Source organism: Lycium ferocissimum, chromosome 5 (assembly GCF_029784015.1).
Source record: "Lycium ferocissimum isolate CSIRO_LF1 chromosome 5, AGI_CSIRO_Lferr_CH_V1, whole genome shotgun sequence".
In the NCBI taxonomy this organism is placed as follows: domain Eukaryota; kingdom Viridiplantae; phylum Streptophyta; class Magnoliopsida; order Solanales; family Solanaceae; genus Lycium; species Lycium ferocissimum.
Genome location: NC_081346.1, coordinates 64,843,983 through 64,864,427, shown reverse-complemented (window position 1 = coordinate 64,864,427; position 20,445 = coordinate 64,843,983). Strand labels below are relative to the sequence as shown.

The 20,445-nt window shown below is 34.8% G+C and overlaps 1 protein-coding gene and 1 non-coding gene across 2 annotated transcripts; one reads left to right on the top strand and one right to left on the bottom strand.

The window, feature by feature from the left end:
• Positions 1–9,656: 9,656 nt before the first annotated feature.
• On the bottom strand, positions 9,657–11,792 carry LOC132057084 (putative DEAD-box ATP-dependent RNA helicase 33). Its single transcript, XM_059449523.1, has 2 exons — positions 11,666–11,792; positions 9,657–10,867 (listed from the first exon to the last, which is right to left on the bottom strand). The coding sequence occupies exon 2, from the start codon at positions 10,842–10,844 to the stop codon at positions 9,864–9,866; it is 981 nt and encodes a 326-aa protein (XP_059305506.1). The 5' UTR covers positions 10,845–10,867; positions 11,666–11,792; the 3' UTR covers positions 9,657–9,863.
• Positions 11,793–11,857: 65 nt separating this feature from the next.
• Positions 11,858–11,928, top strand: TRNAG-GCC (transfer RNA glycine (anticodon GCC)). Its single transcript has one exon. It is a non-coding gene; the product is annotated as a tRNA-Gly (tRNA).
• The last annotated feature ends 8,517 nt before the right edge of the window (positions 11,929–20,445 follow it).

Genomic DNA, 20,445 nt, shown 5'->3' with positions numbered 1-20,445 from the left:
CAAGTGTCCAGACCTCTTACAGTATTTGCAAAACAAAACGGACTTGTCTTGGTCAAAGTTAACTCTTGGATTGTATGGCTGCTTAACAAGGTTTGGATTGTAAGTTTGCCTAACAGGGTAAGAGTTATGTGTATTTGGGGTGGGTTGTTGTGTATAGATGCTCTTTAGTTGAGAAAAGCATGGAATGAAGAGGATTCGGGTGAAAAGTGAGTAGTAGAAGTCACTTGTCTTTGCCTCTCATCCTGAAGTAGAATGTGGTAGGCAGAGTCAAGAGAAGGAAAGAGTTGGAGCATGAGTAAATTACTTCTAACCCCAATGTAAGTGTCATTCAGTCCCACGAGGAATTAGTAAACCTTGTTTTCTTCATCTTCCTTTTGAAGCCCAGTTTAAGCAGAACATGTGCAAGTGTTGATGTGGTTAGTACACAGAAACTTAAGCTCATCCCACAATTTCTTTAATTTGTTGAAATATGAAGCAATGTCAAGGGACTATTGAGTGGTAAAGGCTAGTTCCTTTTTAAGCTCAAAAACCTTAGTTCCACTAGCAGATCCATATCTTGCACACAATTGAGTCCAAATACTTTCAACAATGTCTGAGTATTACACACTCTCACCAATATCTGGAGTCAAGGAACTAGTCATCCAAGATATGACCAAATTGTTGTATTCATCCCACTGCCTAACATGAGGAGTGTCATACCCTATTTTAACCAAGGTCAAAATAGTTTACAACATCCGGGTAATTCCAGGGTTATTTAAAGTTTAAGGAGTCGCCACCTAATTATTTACGGTGAATTAGGGCACCTAAGGTTAATGAAAGTAATTATCTAAAGTTGATTTTAAAAGTCTGCGAAACTTAAGATTCTAGGTAAGGGTTCAATTAACCTAGAGGGAAGGTATTAGGCATCCTCTAAGTTCCATTAACAATGATTAATCCGACCGGACTTATAATTAATTAGGCTAAATATAATATTCTAAGTGTTTGGAAAATAACCCATAAATTGTGCTAAAGTTTTAAAGTAAAATATAATGGTGTAATAATGTTATAAAAAATAAGACTTGTACAATATAACAATTTGTATGAAAAAGACTTTAAGTATTATTGAAGGTAGATTTGGGAGATGTAATAGTTTTCACGTAGGTAATAAGTTTAGCGAATTTGAAACTTAGATAAAATTGTATTACTATGACAATGCCAACTAAAATCTGATTTTATTATAAATATGATACAAAGGACATGAGTTTCTTTTTTTTGTTGACTTTATTTGATTATATTAGACTAAAAGTATGCATAGTTTGAATAAATCTTAAATAATGTTTATAAAGTATGCTTGGATTAGTATTTATATGTTAATGACACCTTGAAAGTTTTTAAGAGAATAAAAGTGAATCATGACTCTTTTAACTCAAAACATATATAGTCATGCTATTTCGGAAATTAATTGTTCTAATGAAAATACATATTGTAAACACCATAAATAGTTTAAACATAAACAGAAGAGAATGAAACTTGTGATAATAGTTATTGGTTTCCTCTTAAATTAGCTACCCGTCATTTTTAAAACTAATCACACTAAGCCCCTATAAATTCTCCTATGATTCATCTAAGTTAAGAGGCAACGTAAGATAAAGTAGTAGACAAAATAACACAAGTTGAATGCAATAAAATAAAATAGTGGCGCGAGAAATATAAATAAATAGATTCAGCCCATTTTGGACTGTTATGTCATGCACGCTGTTGGGCAACCCCAGAAGTCCTCTTTTAATAGCTGCGGACAGAGGAGGGGCTGACACGGAGGAGGTCATGTTGGGCTTTTAGCCCAACGCCAAGTGCGGAAGGAGATGACGAGTCGCTTGGACGCGTATGCGCGATGTCATGCATAAAAATGAAAAGAAAAGGAAATAGATTAGTGTATAATCAGAGAATAAGGTTAAACACACAACATATAAAACTCAAAGTAGACCAAAGAGGTTATTGCTTCAGTTAACCATGATACGTGCTTTGTGTATTTAAAAATCTACATACATTACTTTGAGGTAGTGCGAAACATATTCCAATTTGAACAATACTCAAACATAAAATCCAAAGATTAATCCCACAAAACTCTTTGAGTTATGGCATTTTAACATCTGCATAAAGTAAACTTCTGGAGCAAACAAAATCTAACTAAAAGCAACAATGAATTTCAAAGGAAGACTAATCTCATCACGGCTGATGTTTTAGAGTAGCTATGTACATCACAGGGGACAGAAACCAGTAACATGTTTAACTCAAAGCATAAGAATCAATAGATGAAGTCACGGCTTGACTTCATGTTCAGCAGCCACCAGTAACATGATAGCAATGGATAAACACAACAACTCGCGGCAAAGTTTCACCAATGAATGAGTAACAGCGAACCAATCAGGATACGTGCAAAGAACATGGCCCAAAAACAGCACATTTTAGCTCAAAAGAAGGCAGAAAAACAGCTCAAACAATGTAGGCTCGAACTATAACAGTGAACAGCCAAGCAATGCAACCTTGAATAATAAAATTTGCAGCCAAGAATATAGTATTTTGGACCAAAGAACTAATTATAGCGGAAAACAGGTTTCAAACCCAATAGCGGGTCTGGTAAACAGAGGGTCTTGTCCTAAGGTTAGCAATGCATTTTTACAGTAAAACCATTTTTGTTCCAACTTCATATCATTTAGAAAACCACTTCATTATTTAGGCACCATAAGTCAAAATGATTCTCAGTCGGGTCCAAAATTATCTAGGTTCGTGTCTAGATGGTCGAAGTTAACCTGCATTCTTTAATACACAACATGAAGACATATTGCATCAACTCCCTTCTAGCCAAAGGAAGTGACAAAACACAGAAGTTAAGACTTGACCAACTCTAATAAGACATATCTTTATGCAAAAACAAAACTACACTTTTCACTAGCACCTTTGAACCATTCACGATTACTAACTCATTCGGTCAATCCAGAACATTACATATTATCACAGTAAGGTATCGATAAAACAAATAGCAAGCTGCTCTTCAGTAAATGAGTGGTAAGGAATTGGGCTAATATCCACCTTGCAGCCAGATTTCAAAACAAGCCACACTTAAACCTCATTATACAATAACTAGATAATCAACACTAACGAAGCTGCCTATAAATCGTGCCTAACTGGAGCAGAACCCATATACAATACAGGCTCAGTATAGACAGATCTGGCCAGAATGACTCCTAAAGCATATTTTAACTAAACTAACGACCAAATCAGGTTTAATCAAAATGAAGTTTGGCTATGATGACACATGAGGCATAATGAAGTGAATGATGCTAAATTTGAACTAATATACGTAAATTAACTAGAAACTAACATATGAGCCCGTCTTAACTAATAAAACAAACTAACATAGGAAAAAACATGCTTGACTCAATTTAATCCAAACTAAGCATTTTCCTACACTTCCACGAACAGTGAAACAAGGCCCTTCAAAACTCATTTCATACACGACGATGAGTATACTAACATACATTAACCATTAAAGGCAAGTATAATTTCCTATTTCGCGACGTCGGACATAACTGCCCTTTTAGACGTCGAACAACGAATTTTGACACAATATCTAACTTCAAATCGGAAACATTACGAACACACAAACAAGGAATCCAAATATGCGTCGAAAGTCGAAATAAACTAAAATGGAAGGAGGGGATTACACTGACCTTGTTCAAGCGCAGTGAACTGGGGCTTCGAGTCTCGAATCTTCCTTCGAACGCGACGAAAGTAACTAAAGTTTAGCTCGGAAAATGGAAATAGAGTAATATATGGCTGTTTTAGACTGAGGCTGTGTTTCGACGATAATTTTCAATCCCAAACCTTGTATTTTTTAGAAATGTTTCTGATTTTAAAAAAAGAAAATCGAGACCCGACTAAAGAAACCTCCGCCTCCGCCCCCTTTTCTTCTTCGACATAAGATCGTATTTATAGGAAATAAGGGCTAGGGTTTGAGATTCTCGAGCGGGATTTTAACTCGGTTCAAAGTTTAGTCAACGGCTTTGCAGATCCGAACGTTAGGGCTTCAAATCACGTGATTTGATTCGGACCTTACTCAAAATGGCTAGACCCTTTTCTGATTTTTGAAGATTAACTTATTTGAAACCAAAAAAGAAACGGCTTTCTCTGTCAATCGACAGAGAACTCAGACGAAGCAGACCTGGAGACTCTTTTGTGGAGAAATGGAAAGATGCCTCTGTGAAGGTTAAAGGGAGGTCGGTATTTAGCTGAGAATGGATGAGAGAGAGAGGCGAGAGGAGAGAGAAAGGGAAAGAAGGGAGGCGTTGCACGAGAATGGAGTGGCAAAATCTGCCATTGTTGAAAGGAAGTCGAGGCTTTGCTGAAAATGGAGGAGGAAGAGGGAGGCGGCGTGAGAGATAGAGGAGAGAAATGAGAGGCTGCGTTTTTGTTTTTGTTCATTAGGTTTAGGAGGTGAAGAGGAAGGCTGGGCCGGGTCGGGTAGTTTTAGGAGTGGGCTGGACGAAAATTTATGCTGGGTAACATAAGGTAATGGGCTGGTCTGATCAAAAGGAAAATGGGCTTGCCAAATCGTTTTGGTCCGAAAATGTGACCTTTTTCTTCCTTCAATTAATTTATTCTTGGTTTTTAACTTAATATCTAGCACAATATATACTATGTAAAGATAAATGGTAATTAGTATGTGTAAAGTAGAATTAATTTAACGCGTACAAATCCTAAAATAAACGATGACGAACTACTTAAAAATTTGTAATAAAGTAATACTATTAATATTGATAGTAGAATAATGAAAATGAAAGTAATGATATTAATAGTAGTAGAAATAGTAGCGAAAATAAAATACTTAACTCGTTAATAACTTTGGAAGCCCGAAGAAATAAATTAGAATAAAGGAAGGACAAAATTGGGCGTCAACAAGGAGAATCCTCAGTTGGCCTTGGGCAAGACCCATCAATAAAGCCAATCTTGTTTCTAGCAGATATAGAGACTATCATATTTCTTTTCCAACCCCCAAAACCAGTCCCAGAGAAAGCAACTGGTACAAGAGCTATATCAGGAATATCATAAGAGGACAAGTACATAGGGTTGGTGTAATCTAGGGTTGTAGTGGAAGCTCCTGTTTGTGCACTAGTGTTTTCAGTCGAGTTACTAGTGTTCACCATCGTGGTAAATCGATACAAATGATTACAAAGTTATACAACAACAGTTCGAAGTCGAAAGGAGAACAACACTTCACAAAAACCAAATCGCGATGCAATAGTAGTCATCAATCACCATAATATGGAATAGTCGTCAACAATCACCACGATAAGCAAATCAATAGACTAAAACTACAGATTCACAAGGCGAATACCAGAAAATAGGCACAAATATCAGTATACCTAAAACACATGAGTAAGGAACGAAATTACCCGTCAAAATCCTTCGAAAACACTTGAGAATGAAGAATCACGGGATTACGGGCCACAAAACTGAAGAAATCTCACAAAACCACAAGGAAAATCAACAAATCGAACTCAAAATTCAAAACCCTAACTGTTTGATCTCAAAACCATAAATCTCAACGAAATTGCATCGGGGTAACATCGCTAGGTAGGATAACACACGGAGAACAAGAATTCCCGCTCTGATACCATGTTAAAATACGGAATTTGAACTAATATTGAAGAAATATGGTCAAAATATCTAGAGAGAAAGAAGAGCTAGAGAGAGAATTTTTATTTCCCAAACTGAACAGAATCAATGAATGTGTGAAGGACCCAATGGTCCTTATATATAATGGGCCTTGGACCCGGATACAAATAATCAAGGAATGGGCTGACTAATTAATTCAAAGTAAAGGCTAACTAATACAATGTGGACTATCTATTGACTATTACAATGTACAATGAAATAAACTTCAGGTAGGATCCACTACTGCTGACCGTGTATTTTTTATGCCATGTGTACTATGAACTCCAACAACTTTACTAAATTGGAAAATGTTTTAATTAAGTTGCTTATCAGCTTAGTAGGAACATTTTGGGTTCCCCTTAATTTCTTCTTTTGCTGGAATCCACTGCTGTAACTAGATATGATATCCAATCTTTGTATATATTTTAAGGTAAAGCACTAGTATAAGTCATGTGATTTTTCATTTTTTTTCTTGGTGAAGTTCTAGAGTTAATAGTTTAATTCATGTCTGAAAACTGGCAGATTTTTCTAATTAGGCTTAGACAATTAGATTCCTCTCCTAGTTGACCATATTAAATAATACGTTCTTCTAAAGTATACCGCATCTTATCCTTTTAACTTTGTTTAAAATAATCTCAATTTAGTAGGTTAATGCGGTTGATTTGATTGCATAACTGTTTGCTTTTAGGGTGAAAATGTTACTGATTAGTGAGACAAAAGGATATAAACTAGCTTAATAATTGAGTGGAAATCTTCAAGATCATGTACTTTAGCTCCATATATGAAGCTTTCAACTTTCTGACAACTGGTGTAAGAGAAATTATGAACCCCAATTAAAACTGTGACGAAAATATTGTGTTTTTCTTGGCTTCCTAGCTTTAGTTAAGTCATTTCTCATTCCGGTTTTAGGAAAATTTAAAAAATACTCCTTTTATTTATTTTATGTGATTTTATTTGACTGGACAAAAAAAACTTTTGAAGTTTTTCTTAAAAATTTTTCTTAAATATATCTTAAGGATAAAATGAAAAAAACTAAGTTAGATTATTTCCAAAATTAAAAACTATGAAAATATAACGGACAGAATGAAGAATAGGACCAGAGTATTTCCAAGACAAAGCTGAGATCTTTAACACAGTTTTCCTGTTGAAGATCCGAATTCACATCAGAAATCAGTGACATGAACACAAACGAAATCTTGAACTTCCAATAGAAACAAAAAGGATCACTTCTATTTTCAAAGCTGAGGTATAGAAGAATGTCTAGACATTCGTAACTTCAGATGTTCTTGCTCTCTTCTCAATTAATTAGAGAGAAAATGAGGGGGTAAGTGGGTGGTCAACGGAAAATCCACCTTTCAAGCAATTGGAACTGTGGGTGAATCTGCTATCTTTGGCTCAAACTACATATATTGTAAAAAAGATAACTTATTTATATTAAGTTTATACGATCTTTCTAATTTACTTGAGATTGATGCGCAGTAGTTATTTCATAATTTCGCCAGTAACTGTGAGTAGAGGCCTAGATGCTGTAATGGTAATCCGTTTTCACTTAAAATATTGGTGAAGCCAATTTAAAAAAAGAAAAAAAAAGGAAAGATGAATCACACTAGAAATTGGGGCTGCAAGCAAAATGCACAATGCATTATCAGTAAGCACTGGTATACATGCACTTTTTGTTGAATAATAGGAGTCCTGAATAATAAACCGGCTACAGAATCTTGATGACCTTTTTTAAACCTTTAAGAGAGCCAATTCTATAGAAAATGACAGTATCACAAATAAAACTTCTGTTACAAGCCAACCATTTGGCAATGACGAGGAAAAGGAAAATCCTCCACTATCTAACATTCATACTTTACAACCTTTGCTTGTCATATCAAGAATCAAATCCTTAAATATTCATGTCTAGTGACTGATTAAAAAGTGACATGTAACCTTCAAACCTTGGTTCATGCTATTGTAGTTGCTAATCCAAGTAGACTAGGATCGTTTGAATTGAGGACTAAGTTATTTCAGAATTATACTTCTGGTTTATAATCCTTGAACTAATTTGTTTCATCTAGGAGGTGGTATGAAATAACATCAAGTTTGAAGGAATGAAGTGAAATATCCCGGGATTAAGTTTGAAATTAAATTTGAACTTTGTTTTGGTTGAAGGAATAAATACATCAAATAAAGTATAATTTAATCTCAAACTTAATCTTGATATATCCCACCTTATTTATGAAGCAAACGATCCCCATGGCACACGAGATAAGGGGAAAAGGCATCATTTAAAGATCAGAGTACCAGCAGCAAGGAAAAGATAAATTGGATGGTTAGTGCTTCCACTACTACCCAATACATTTTATCATTTTAGTCCAATCCTGGAAAATTAAAATTTGACATGGTTTGATTTTGATGTTTTAAGTGTAGGGAAAATGTCCAGATTTGTTCATGCACTATTTGAAATTGTTTATTTTGCCTTCCGTTAAACTTTTGATCCATTCATACCCTTATGACTTATAATTGGCAAATCAACTTGTATGGCTCTTATTATTAAGGAAGCTCCAACATGAAAAGTGAGGACTATATTTGTCCAAATTCTTCATGAGAAAATGTCTATTCTACCGTTCAACTTTTGACTGTGATTTAAAAGTACTCTCATGTTGGAGCTCCAATAAGACATTTCCTAACAATGAAATAAGATTAGACCAAGAGTTGAACAGAGGGGAAAATACAATTTAGTAGTCAGGGAAAAAAATGTCCCTATCCTTAAAAAGATGAGAAGTTACATCGATTGAGATTAGCATTAAGATAGTCGTGAATTCGTGATATTATGGTTTAATATCTGTCACATAACTGGATGCCATTTAGGACCTATTTGGAAACCACTATGTATTATAGTTGACATTTGAGATGCTGATGGTGCCAAACTTGCTTTGTTGGATAATTGACATGTTAATATGCAATTGTTGAAAAGTGGACAGCCTTTCTGTGTCAACCAAGAAGATGACATGAAGACTAAATTCATAGAACCAAGGAAGTAAGACACTATCGAACTGTCAACTGGTAAAATACATAGTACAGAAATAAGGTATGCTAACAATTTAGGACTCTGAATATAGTACATAATACTTTAGTCATGTTAATAAATTGAACTAATAAAAGCATGCAACCAAGAGACTAGCAAACTGTCAACTGGTAAATAGCACTACCTTTAGCATACTTCTTCCGTCCACATACTGTGAACCAACTAGTTGTGCAGGTCAATATTCAATTTGACGTCATGCACTAAGATATTAGGCAAAAAAAATTGAAGGAAACAATCATTTCAGCACTCAAACAAACAAAGTGAAGAACTTCCTGGTCAACAGGAAAACATGTAAACTTCAGGCAGAGAAGAACATCAAGTCCTCTTGCAGCAAAAAAAAAAAAGTGTTTTGAGTAGCTTCTACTTTTTGTAGAAGCTGAAAAAAAATAAGTGTTTTGAGTAGCTTCTACTTTTTTTAGAAGCTGAAAAAAGTAATTTTTCCCCGAAAACACTTTTGGAATCTTGGTCCTACACAAATTACTGCTCTAATATTGGTGAAAGTGTTATTCAAATTGATTAACTTTTTCCAGAAGCTGGAAAAAAAAAAGTTTTTCCCCAAAAATACTTTTCGGACCTTGGTCCAACACAAATTACTGCCCTAATATTGGCAAAAGTGTTTTTCAAATTGAATAGCCAAATACAATATTTCTCAAAAAGTACTTTTTCGAAAAGCGCTTTTCATAAAAAGCAAATTCTGGAAGCTTGCGAAACAGATTATTACTCAAAATAAATGGAGGTCCCAAATACCAAATTTTCATCTCCACTCCACACAGGGAGGCCTGGATGTGGGATACTATTCACTAAATGAAAGGTTCACAACAAGCTCAAATAACTGGAAACTAATAAGTAGTAGAAGATACCAAAGTAGCAAATTATCATAAGCTATAGTAACATCAGCTTCAAGATAAATTTATATGTTTTGAATTCTACAAAAGTTCCATCCCCAGTTCACACTTCACGTGCTGAACTCACAGTTCTTACTAGTTTCCAGTCTAGATTTAATCAGTGAATAATTAAAGATGCTAAAGTATACCTATGAACAACGATGATTTACACACTCTTTCTACCAAATTTGAGCTTGTCTACATCAGAACTCTTAATTTTCTGGTTGAAGCTCATAACTCCCATCATTTTGCAAAAACAATTCAAACACGGGAGATTCTGAATCATCAAACAGGTCTACCAGATTAAACCTTCCACCCTCTCCATCACTATCTACTGGTCTATTACTCTTATTCTTTACTCTAGACCTTGCAGCTTCCGCTGAACTAAATTTTTCAGCATGACCAGACAACTTACTCCGATTTGTGTTCTTCCTGAACTTATTGTTGCCATCTATTGACACTTTATCAGAATCTTCCATATCCAAATAACCCTCATTTCTTTTACTATTGGATCCAGTTCTTGGTTTTATCGAATTTTGCTCACGCTTGTTTCTCTTCTTTCTTACCTTCCTATCACTTTCACTCTGAGAGTCGGAACCTGGATTCGAGGGTTCATCAAAACCATCAATAGCATTCTCAACTTTTCCATAAGGTTTAATGCTATGAACAACCCCCTTGGGGAAAAACCTTGCTGAGGGCAATCCATCTTCGTGCTTGAACAATTCCGGCCCGTCTTTGTCAGACCACATATCAAATCCTCCAGGCTTTTGAAACCGATCTGCCAAGACTCTCAAATGCTCATCAGCACTCACAGAGAATAAAGTAGGTGCCTTTTCAACCACTTCCCAAGGCCTCTCAAGCTCAGAGACAGCAGCTTTCAGCTCGGCCCGTTTCCTCATCTCATAGATTTGGCGTTCGCGAGCCAATCGAGCTTTAAGGAGCTGCTTAGATTTCTTGGCTTGCATACGCTTCCATTGCCATTTTGAGACACCTCCGGGATAGGTTCTTGGACCACCACCCATTCTAATTATCGACCTTTTGTAAGGAACATTGGTTATTGTGGTGGTGGTGATTAGGTTAAGGGAAGAGAATTTAGTGGAGAGAAAGAGTTGGGATGCCCCTGAAATTGTCTTTGACGAAGAGACGCTCTGATGGGGTGCTGAAACTAAGAATGATGAGCTGAGGAGAGACATTTTCTTCCCGTAAACAGAAGATCCTGCATAATACCAGTTGGATTAATGTTGCACAAACAACAACAACAACAACATACCTAGTGTAATCCCATAGGTGGGGTCTGGGGAGGGTAGAATGTACACAGACCTTACCCAGGTAAATCGGCTATTTCCAAAAGACCCTTGGCACAAGAAACGTATTAATGTTGCACAAACATGGGATGAAAATCCAAAACTTCATAAATGAACATGGCTCGGGAATGCCATTTACAACATGGAAAATGATATGCAGTATATGTAAGCATTTAAATTATAACCAACCCACCTTTGTAGAGTTGATTTCTCAAATGATCATCACTCAACTAATAGTTATTATCTCAGAAAGTCACTTTCTCTGTTGACGGAACTAACATTTGTCAATCAACTAAGGATTAATCTCAAACTAGTTGCATCGGCTATGTGAATCCTCTCTACTTATTCGGCTATAGTCTGTGTTTTAAAACAAAGCAGGATTTGTCTAAAACTCGAGGTTTTCTAAATTTCACATATTTGTACAATGATTAAGAAATATAGCTGATTAAAAAAAACAAGCTTATGGTAGTGTACCAATTTAATTAAAGCATAAGGGCTTTTTTAGTTTTCCATTTTTCAATATTTGTTTATGTCTTCATTGTTCTTCCCACTAGGACACCAATTAGACAGTAAAAAAGAAACAATAGCTTAGAAATTCGTAAAAGATAATATGAAATTCATACATACAAAGATAAATTCATAAGTAAGGCATAAGCACAAGTAATAAATTGAAAGAAACAAAACAAAACCGAATTAAGAAAGAGGTTCACCTGGAAGAAGTTATAAGGAGTTGAAGTGAAAGAAATTAAATGGGAGAACCCAAAAAAGCTTCAAAATAGTCGATTGAACTTCAATTTGGCATATCTTCTGTTCACTCGTCTATTTCTCTCTGTAATTGGGCCACTGGATTTTGTGAAATATAAATGTAAAAGTTGTTTGGCATAGCATGTCAACAACAGCGAGCACCAGTGGTCTAGTGGTAGAATAGTACCCTGCCACGGTACAGACCCGGGTTCGATTCCCGGCTGGTGCATACACCTTTTTGTTTCCTCCTCCCTCTTAGAAGCTCCTTTGATCATAGCTACTGGTAGTTTTCTTTTGCATCTTTGATATTTGAAAATGATATTCTTTTCTGAACTTTTTTCATCTACTTATACTCAATTATTTCAGTTAATTTTCAAATATATGTTTATAGAGATTTTTTTTTTCCAACAAAACTGATACTTCATTAAATCAAATACTAGTTAATCGTACAAAGCAATAGGAAGTAGGGTTGTTCAATACCGATAACCCAACTGCAAAATTGGCTTACTGATATCGGGTAATCGGCAATGGCGGAGCCAGGATTTCAGCCGACGGGGTTCGAAATATAAAAAAGTAAACATACGAAGAAGCCTAAGGGGGTTCAACATCTACTATATACACATAAAAAATAATTTTAACCTTGTAAAAACAGTATTTTTTTTCCGCCGAGGGGGTTTGGTAACTCACGCTCTGTTTAAAGCAGTGCACTGCACGCGTGTGCCCAGCTGGCATGAGGGGTTCAAATGGCACAGTTTATCTTATGTTCGAGGGTCCAGATGATCAACGTTTCAGTTAAGGGGTCTAAATGAAAAATCAGGACAAATTCAGGGGTCCATCTATGACTTTGGCCAAAAATGAATTGGATTACCATAGGCATGAAGCACCAAATCATTATCCTTCAAAGCTACTGTCGCAATACTCGCTTTTCGAGTATTTGAAACAGGGGCGAACCCAAACATAATTGCAAAAGTAGTTTAGTTGGTAGGAGTGCTCCTGAGTGCTCGGCATGGTCGCCACCCGAGATCGATTCCCGGCTACAACACAATTCTTTTTTTAAAATTTGTGTTGTTTTACTGCTGTTCAACCTGCGATAATGCAGGGTTTTTTTTAATTTTTTTTTTAAATCGTTTTATTGTTTAGTCCCTTCCCATTTTACTTTTTCATTAAATTGTTTCTCCCAAAAAGCTCCAAATCCCAAAAGATTTCTTTCACTTCCCACTCATCTTTTCCCAAGTAATAAGCAAAAAGAAACTCTTTGGCTCTCTCCATTCTCAAGCCCTTCTTCCATTCTTCCATTATCAAACCCTTCTTCCATTCTTCCATTATCAAGTTTCTCACAAATCACTAAGTTATCTCAAGGTTATCTTTTTGCGAATTAGTAAGTATTCTTTCTAATTTTTTTTGTATGAAATACAATATAGTTATAATAAAATAAGGAGTGGGGTGTGATTCCCCTATTATGTGTTGACTCTGATTTTACCTGTCGCGATTGCAAATGTTGAAAGAGCATTCTCATCCATGAAGTACATCAAAGATGAATTACGTATTACTATTAGTGATGATTTTTTAAATAATTGCTTAGTTTGTTACTTTGAGAAGGAAGTATTCGCAACTGTAAGCAATGATGCTATTATTGACCGTTTTCAAAAAATGAAAGCGCGTTGAGTTCAAGTATGAGTTGATAATGTACTTTTGTTAGATTAGTACCAAATTAATTATATTTGATAATATTGAAGTTTGTTGTTTGCTATTGTAATCAATAAGTTTTTTAAGAGTTGCACGCATAACTTTGTCGCTAGTAATTGGCGTACTAAAGATAATGGTGCCCCTCTTGCGCTCAAATCCTGGGTCCGCCTCTGATTTGAAACTACACTTACATCAACATAAAACAACACATTTTTTAGAGGAAAGGTTAGTGAAGTTAGGCTAGTTACCACATGTCGCTCTTGTCGCATAAGGCTTGCATTTTTTATTTCATCTATAAACTCATTAAAGTCAGATAAAGCTTTTGATAAATTTTTAGCCTTACTTCACAACGAGGAACTAACCACATAATCACTTCGGGCTTTTCAAATCATCCATAAATAGATACTAGCATTTGCAACAAAATATTACTATCCGCAAACTTTTTAGTAGCTAAATATAGTTTATACCACCATGCTGAAAAATTTAAATAAGGTGCAAGTCAGGCCAAAGGATAGAACTACCTTTCCACACCTTAATAGATCTTGAAGATTTAAAAAATATGTGCTCTAAAGTATCAGGTTCGATACCACAAATAGGACAAGTGGAATCTATGGTCCGTATTCTTTTGCAATGTTGCTCCTAACGGATAAAATATTTAAGATACATTTTCGTAAAAAGTGTTTCAACTTGTTTTTGATCTTCAACGACCGAAGATGATTCCGGAAAGATTCAGCAAAACATTGAGAACTACATTCAGGTCGACTAGCCAAATTTCTATCTTTTGAAAAACTGTTATGAAATGTATCATTGTATTTAATATGGATGTCCATTACGCAAATTGTTAATGCTATGTCTCCCACCTTCTCCATGATCTTCCCCTTAATGTCATGTTCATAGCCACCTTTTGCATGCTTCTATCAGAGGCGAATTTAGATTTCTAGAACATGGGTGCACTACTAAAGAAAAAAGAAAAAATTTATTAAGTGGGAACTGATTCTTGTTTCTCTTGGTATTTAACTAAGCTTTTAACCAAGTGCACCCTTAAGCCTTTTTGTAGCATGGGTATCATCAAATAATATTAATTCGAGGGCAAATGTGCAAATATACCCCTCAACTTTGCGATTTAGAACAGATACCCCCCGTTAAAAAAGTGGTGTGTATATACCCTTGCCGTTACAAAATGGTATAATATACCCTTTTTGCTAAGGGGATTTAAAAAAAAAATCATTTAGCTTATTTTTTTTAATTTAAAAATGTCATGTGGCTTTAAAAAAAAAGTCTACTCATTTTTTTTGGGTAGACATATTTTTCTAATGCCATATGGTAAATTTTTCTCTAGTAGGTCGGGTCTGGTTCATTTAAAAAAATATCTCTATGACTTAAAAAAAAAGTCTACCCATTTTTGTAAACGAACAGACCGGACTCACTAGAAAAAAAATTATTATGTGACTTTAGAAAAATGTGTCTACTAAAAAAAAATGGGTAGCCTTTTTTTAAAGCCCCGTGGTTTTAAAATAAATGATTTTTAAAAAAATTCCGTCAGCAAAAAGGGTATATTTGCACCATTTTGTAACGGCAGGGGTATATTTACACCACTTTTATAACGGGGGTATATCTGCTCTAAATCGCAAAGTTGAGTGATATATTGCACATTAAAATATCTAGTTTTGCGGAAAGACCGTGAGTTCACGTGCCCCAAAATTTACACATAAATTCGCCCGTGCTTCTATGTAACACTATAAATAGAGGCATAAAGACCCATATGGTAGATACTTGAACATACTTGAAAGAAAGAAAAAAGTTATCCGGTATTATTTCTCTTATTCTCATCTTTATATCGATATTTTGAGCTTGATTTTACAACATAAATTAAATAATTGAATATTTGAATGACTTGGCTCCACATTGAGCTAGACGTATAAACTTTGTATAGTGTAACGTAAACAGTTTAAAAATATAAGTGTTGCTATATCTAGTTTTTATCCCTTTTCACTTTCTTTTCCATGTTTACTTACTAGTACTCCACTTGATATTAGGAACAATATCTTGCTATTTATCTATAATTGTGCTAACATATATAATGGTTAAAAATATATGAGAAAATGCTATCCAAAATGTTTAATTTTAATCAGAGGCGGATTAAAAATCTAAAGACGACGGGGACACTATTATCTTTAACATAATCATGTCAATTACTAGCTATAAATTTGACGTACAACGCTCTTACAACTTGAAGATTATGATAACTTACGAGCAAAGTATAAATTTTAAAATGATCAATAATATTCATTCAATAGCAATATAAGAAAAAGCACATCATTCGTTCATGCTAAACTAAAGTACTAATTTTCTTTAAAAAATTCAGGACATTCAACTAAAAACGAAAAAGGAAAAAAACCCAAGGAATGCAACATCACTATTCAAACACAAGTCGTCACATATGAGTAGAGGACTTAGCAACAAATTTAACCAGTGCCCCAATCGTTTTTTGTGTTCAAGGTGCCTAATGAAAAACTCTATATTCTTATTTTAAGTTTAGATTAAAAAATTATGAAAAATATATTTTTAAGATGTGGGCTGACGAGGTCCAGCCGCTGTCCATGTAGAACAGGCTAACCGTTTTAAGGCCCTGGGATGTGGTGGGCCGATCAAGTCTAACCCGTCAAATTTCACTGCCCACATGAACTGCGTTGGATCATTTTTTGCGAATTGCCCTTCTTTTGGGGTGGTCTTTAAATTTTGCCTCTCATATTTGAAATCTTTAAATTTTCGCCTCTTTAAAACATGTGCCGAGTTCGAATCCCACTCGGTCAAAAATTTTAAAAAAATTCGCAAGAGCGAGTTTAAATTTATTTATGCCCCCACCGACATACGAACATTGTTAAGGAATTCACAAAAGTTATGGGACCGGCATACTGTATGCCTTGTATGGGCAGACTTGGCATAAGCATGCTTGAGCATAACTGTAAGCTTCCTTCTTTATGCGGGTCCGGCATACTTATGGGAAAACTTTTAATGGGCAAACTTTTAGTTAAGCCTTAACTAAAAGTCTTTTCCTAGTTATGCCTTATGGGGCATACTTTTAGTTATGGCATAATTAAAAGTATGGACATAAGGCATAACTAAAAGTATGCTCCATAAGGCAATATGCCCCATAAGGCGGAACTTTTCCTAAGGCATAACTAAAAATTAGTACCAAATTAATTATATTTGATAATATTGAAGTTTGTTCTTTGCTATTGTAATCAATAAGTTTTTTAAGAGTTGCACGCCTAACTTTGTCGCTAGTAATTGGCGTACTAAAGATAATGGTGCCCCCCTTGCGCTCAAATCCTGGGTCCGCCTCTGATTTGAAACTACACTTACATCAACATAAAACAACACATTTTCTAGAGGAAAGGTTAGTGAAGTTAGGCTAGTTACCACATGTCGCTCTTGTCGCATAAGGCTTGCATTTTTTATTTCATCTATAAACTCATTAAAGTCAGATAAAGCTTTTGATAAATTTTCAGCGTTACTTCACAACGAGGAACTAACCACATAATCACTTCGGGCTTTTCAAATCATCCATAAATAGATACTAGCATTTGCAACAAAATATTACTATCCACAAACTTTTTAGTAGCTAAATATAGTTTATACCGCCATGCTGAAAAATTTAAATAAGGTGCAAGTCAGGCCAAAGGATAGAACTACCTCTCCACACCTTAATAGATCTTGAACATTTAAAAAATATGTGCTCTAAAGTATCAGGTTCTATACCACAAATAGGACAAGTGGAATCTATGGTCCGTATTCTTTTGCAATGTTGCTCCTAAGGGATAAAATATTTAAGATACATTTTCGTAAAAAGTGTTTCAACTTGTTTTTGATCTTCAACGACCGAAGATGATTCCGGAAAGATTCAGAAAAACATTGAGAACTACATTCAGGTCGACTAGCCAAATTTCTATCTTTTGAAAAACTGTTATGAAATGTATCATTGTATTTAATATGGATGTCCATTACGCAAATTGTTAATGCTATGTCTCCCACCTTCTCCATGATCTTCCCCTTAATGTCATGTTTATAGCCACCTTTTGCATGCTTCTATCAGAGGCGAATTTAGATTTCTAGAACATGGGTGCACTACTAAAGAAAGGAGAAAAAATTTATTAAGTGGGAACTGATTCTTGTTTCTCTTGGTATTTAACTAAACTTTTAACCAAGTGCGCCTTAAGCCTTTTTGTAGCATGGGTATCATCAAATAATATTAATTCGAGGGCAAAGGTGCAAATATACCCCTCAACTTTGCGATTTAGAACAGATACCCCCCGTTAAAAAAGTGATGTATATATACCCTTGCCGTTACAAAATGGTGTAATATACCCTTTTTGCTAACGGGATTTAAAAAAAAAAAAAATCATTTAGCTTATTTTTTAATTAAAAAAAATGTCATGTGGCTTTAAAAAAAAAAGTCTACTCATTTTTTTTGAGTAGACATATTTTTCTAATGCCACATGGTAAATTTTTCTCTAGTAGGTCGGGTCTGGTTCGTTTAAAAAAATATCTCTATGACTTAAAAAAAAAAAAAGTCTACCCATTTTTGTAAATGAACCAGACCGGACTCACTAGAAAAAAAATTATTATGTGACTTTAGAAAAATGTGTCTACTAAAAAAAATGGGTAGCCTTTTTTTAAAGCCCCGTGGTTTTAAAATAAATGATTTTAAAAAATTCCGACAGGGTATATTTGCACCATTTTGTAACGGCAGGAGTATATTTACACCACTTTTATAACGGGGGTATATCTGCTCTAAATCGCAAAGTTGAGTGATATATTGCACATTAAAATATCTAGTTTTGCGGAAAGACCGTGAGTTCACGTGCCCCAAAATTTACACAAAAATTTGCCCGTGCTTCTATGTAACACTATAAATAGAGGCATAAAGACCCATATGGTAGATACTTGGACATACTTGAAAGAAAGAAAAAAGTTATCCGGTATTATTTCGCTTATTCTCATCTTTATATCGATATTTTGAGCTTGATTTTACAACATAAATTAAATAATTGAATATTTGAATGACTTGGCTCCACATTGAGCTAGACGTATAAACTTTGTATAGTGTAACGTAAACAGTTTAAAAATATAAGTGTTGCTATATCTTGTTTTTATCCCTTTTCACTTTCTTTTCCATGTTTAATTACTAGTACTCCACTTGATATTAGGAACAATATCTTTCTATTTATCTATAATTGTGCTAACATATATAATGGTTAAAAATATATGAGAAAATGCTATCCAAAATGATTAATTTTAATCAGAGGCGGATTAAAAATCTAAAGACGACGGGGACACTACTATCTTTAACATAATCATGTCAATTACTAGCTATAAATTTGGCGTACAACGCTCTTACAACTTGAAGATTATGACAACTTACGAGCAAAGTATAAATTTTAAAATGATCAATAATATTCATTCAATAGCAATATAAGAAAAAGCACATCATTCGTTCATGCTAAACTAAAGTCCTAATTTTCTTTAAAAAATTCAGGACATTCAACTAAAAACGAAAAAGGAAAAAAACCCAAGGAATGCAACATCACTATTCAAACACAAGTCGTCACATATGAGTAGAGGGACTTAGCAACAAATTTAACCAGTGCCCCAATCGTTTTTTGTGTTCAAGGTGCCTAATGAAAAACTCTATATTCTTATTTTAAGTTTAGATTAAAAAATTATGAAAAATATATTTTTAAGATGTGGGCTGACGAGGTCCAGCCGCTGTCCATGTAGAACAGGCTAACCGTTTTAAGGCCCTGGGATGTGGTGGGCCGATCAAGTCTAACCCGTCAAATTTCACTGCCCACATGAACTGCGTTGGATCATTTTTTTTGTGAAACTTACATAAACAGCTACCTTTTAATAGCTTCTAACAATTTATAGCTACTTTTTCTATATTTACAAATCGTAGCTAGTTTTTGTTGTATTTCGCGTTTTTGAAATACACGGAAATACAAAATCCAACAGAGTTCGCGTTTTTGAAATACACGAAAATACAAAATCTGATAGAGTAAAAATAGGCTGTATTTATGGAACAGATTCTCTTCTTTCATTTTAAATGGTAAGTCAAATTAAATCAACCATGAAGTTTCATAACAGCTCACGTTTCTCTCTCCAAATTACTCAATTCCAAACTTTTAGAAGTAGAGTAAAAATAGATTCTATATTTGAAACATTCACTATATTTTACACCAAAAAAAGATGAATACAGCGAAATACAAAAAACGTGAAAACAAGATGGAGTAAAAATAGATTCTATATTTGAAACATTCACTATATTTTACACCAAAAAAAGATGAATACAACGAAATACAAAAAACGTGAAAACAAGATGGAGTAAAAATAGGCTCTATATTTGGAACATTCACTATATTTACACAAAAAAAAAAAAAAGATGAATACATTGAAATACAGCGAAATACAAAAGGAAGCCCGTCTTCCTCACTAAAGCCCAACGTGAAGAATTCGCAAAAAATGACAACCATCGTGACAGTCTCAAACCTAATTAAGGAAAAATGAGGCAATTCGATGCATGGCCAGTGTTTTTCTGTCGTGATTCCTAGTTGGTTTCGCTGTCACCGGCGCTATCATCACGAAGATGTCCCTCGGTTTCACTGAGAAGGATGCGAAGAACTCCAAATTTGCTTAGAGAGCGAGAAGAATTGAGACGTATATGCTCGCCTTCTTGCTAAATGGAGGCTACTTTATCGGGGAGACTCGCTTTCCTTTTTCTGTTTACTTCCTTTTTCTAGACTGTCAACAATTAATACATGAAGCATATGGAGTTCAAATATGAAGAACTAGAACCTTAAGGTTTTTTTCGAGTTTGGAGATGGAAATGGTAGTAATAGTGGTGGTGTTGACTGCAGCGTGGGTGGTGTAGATAGAGAAGGGAGGGAGGGGTAAGTGAGAGGAAGGAGAAGAGAGGCCGGAGATAGAGAGAAGGGAGGGAGAGGCGGTTTTGTGAGGGGGAAGGAGAGAGAGAGAGAGAAGGGTTATTTTTTAGGGTTTG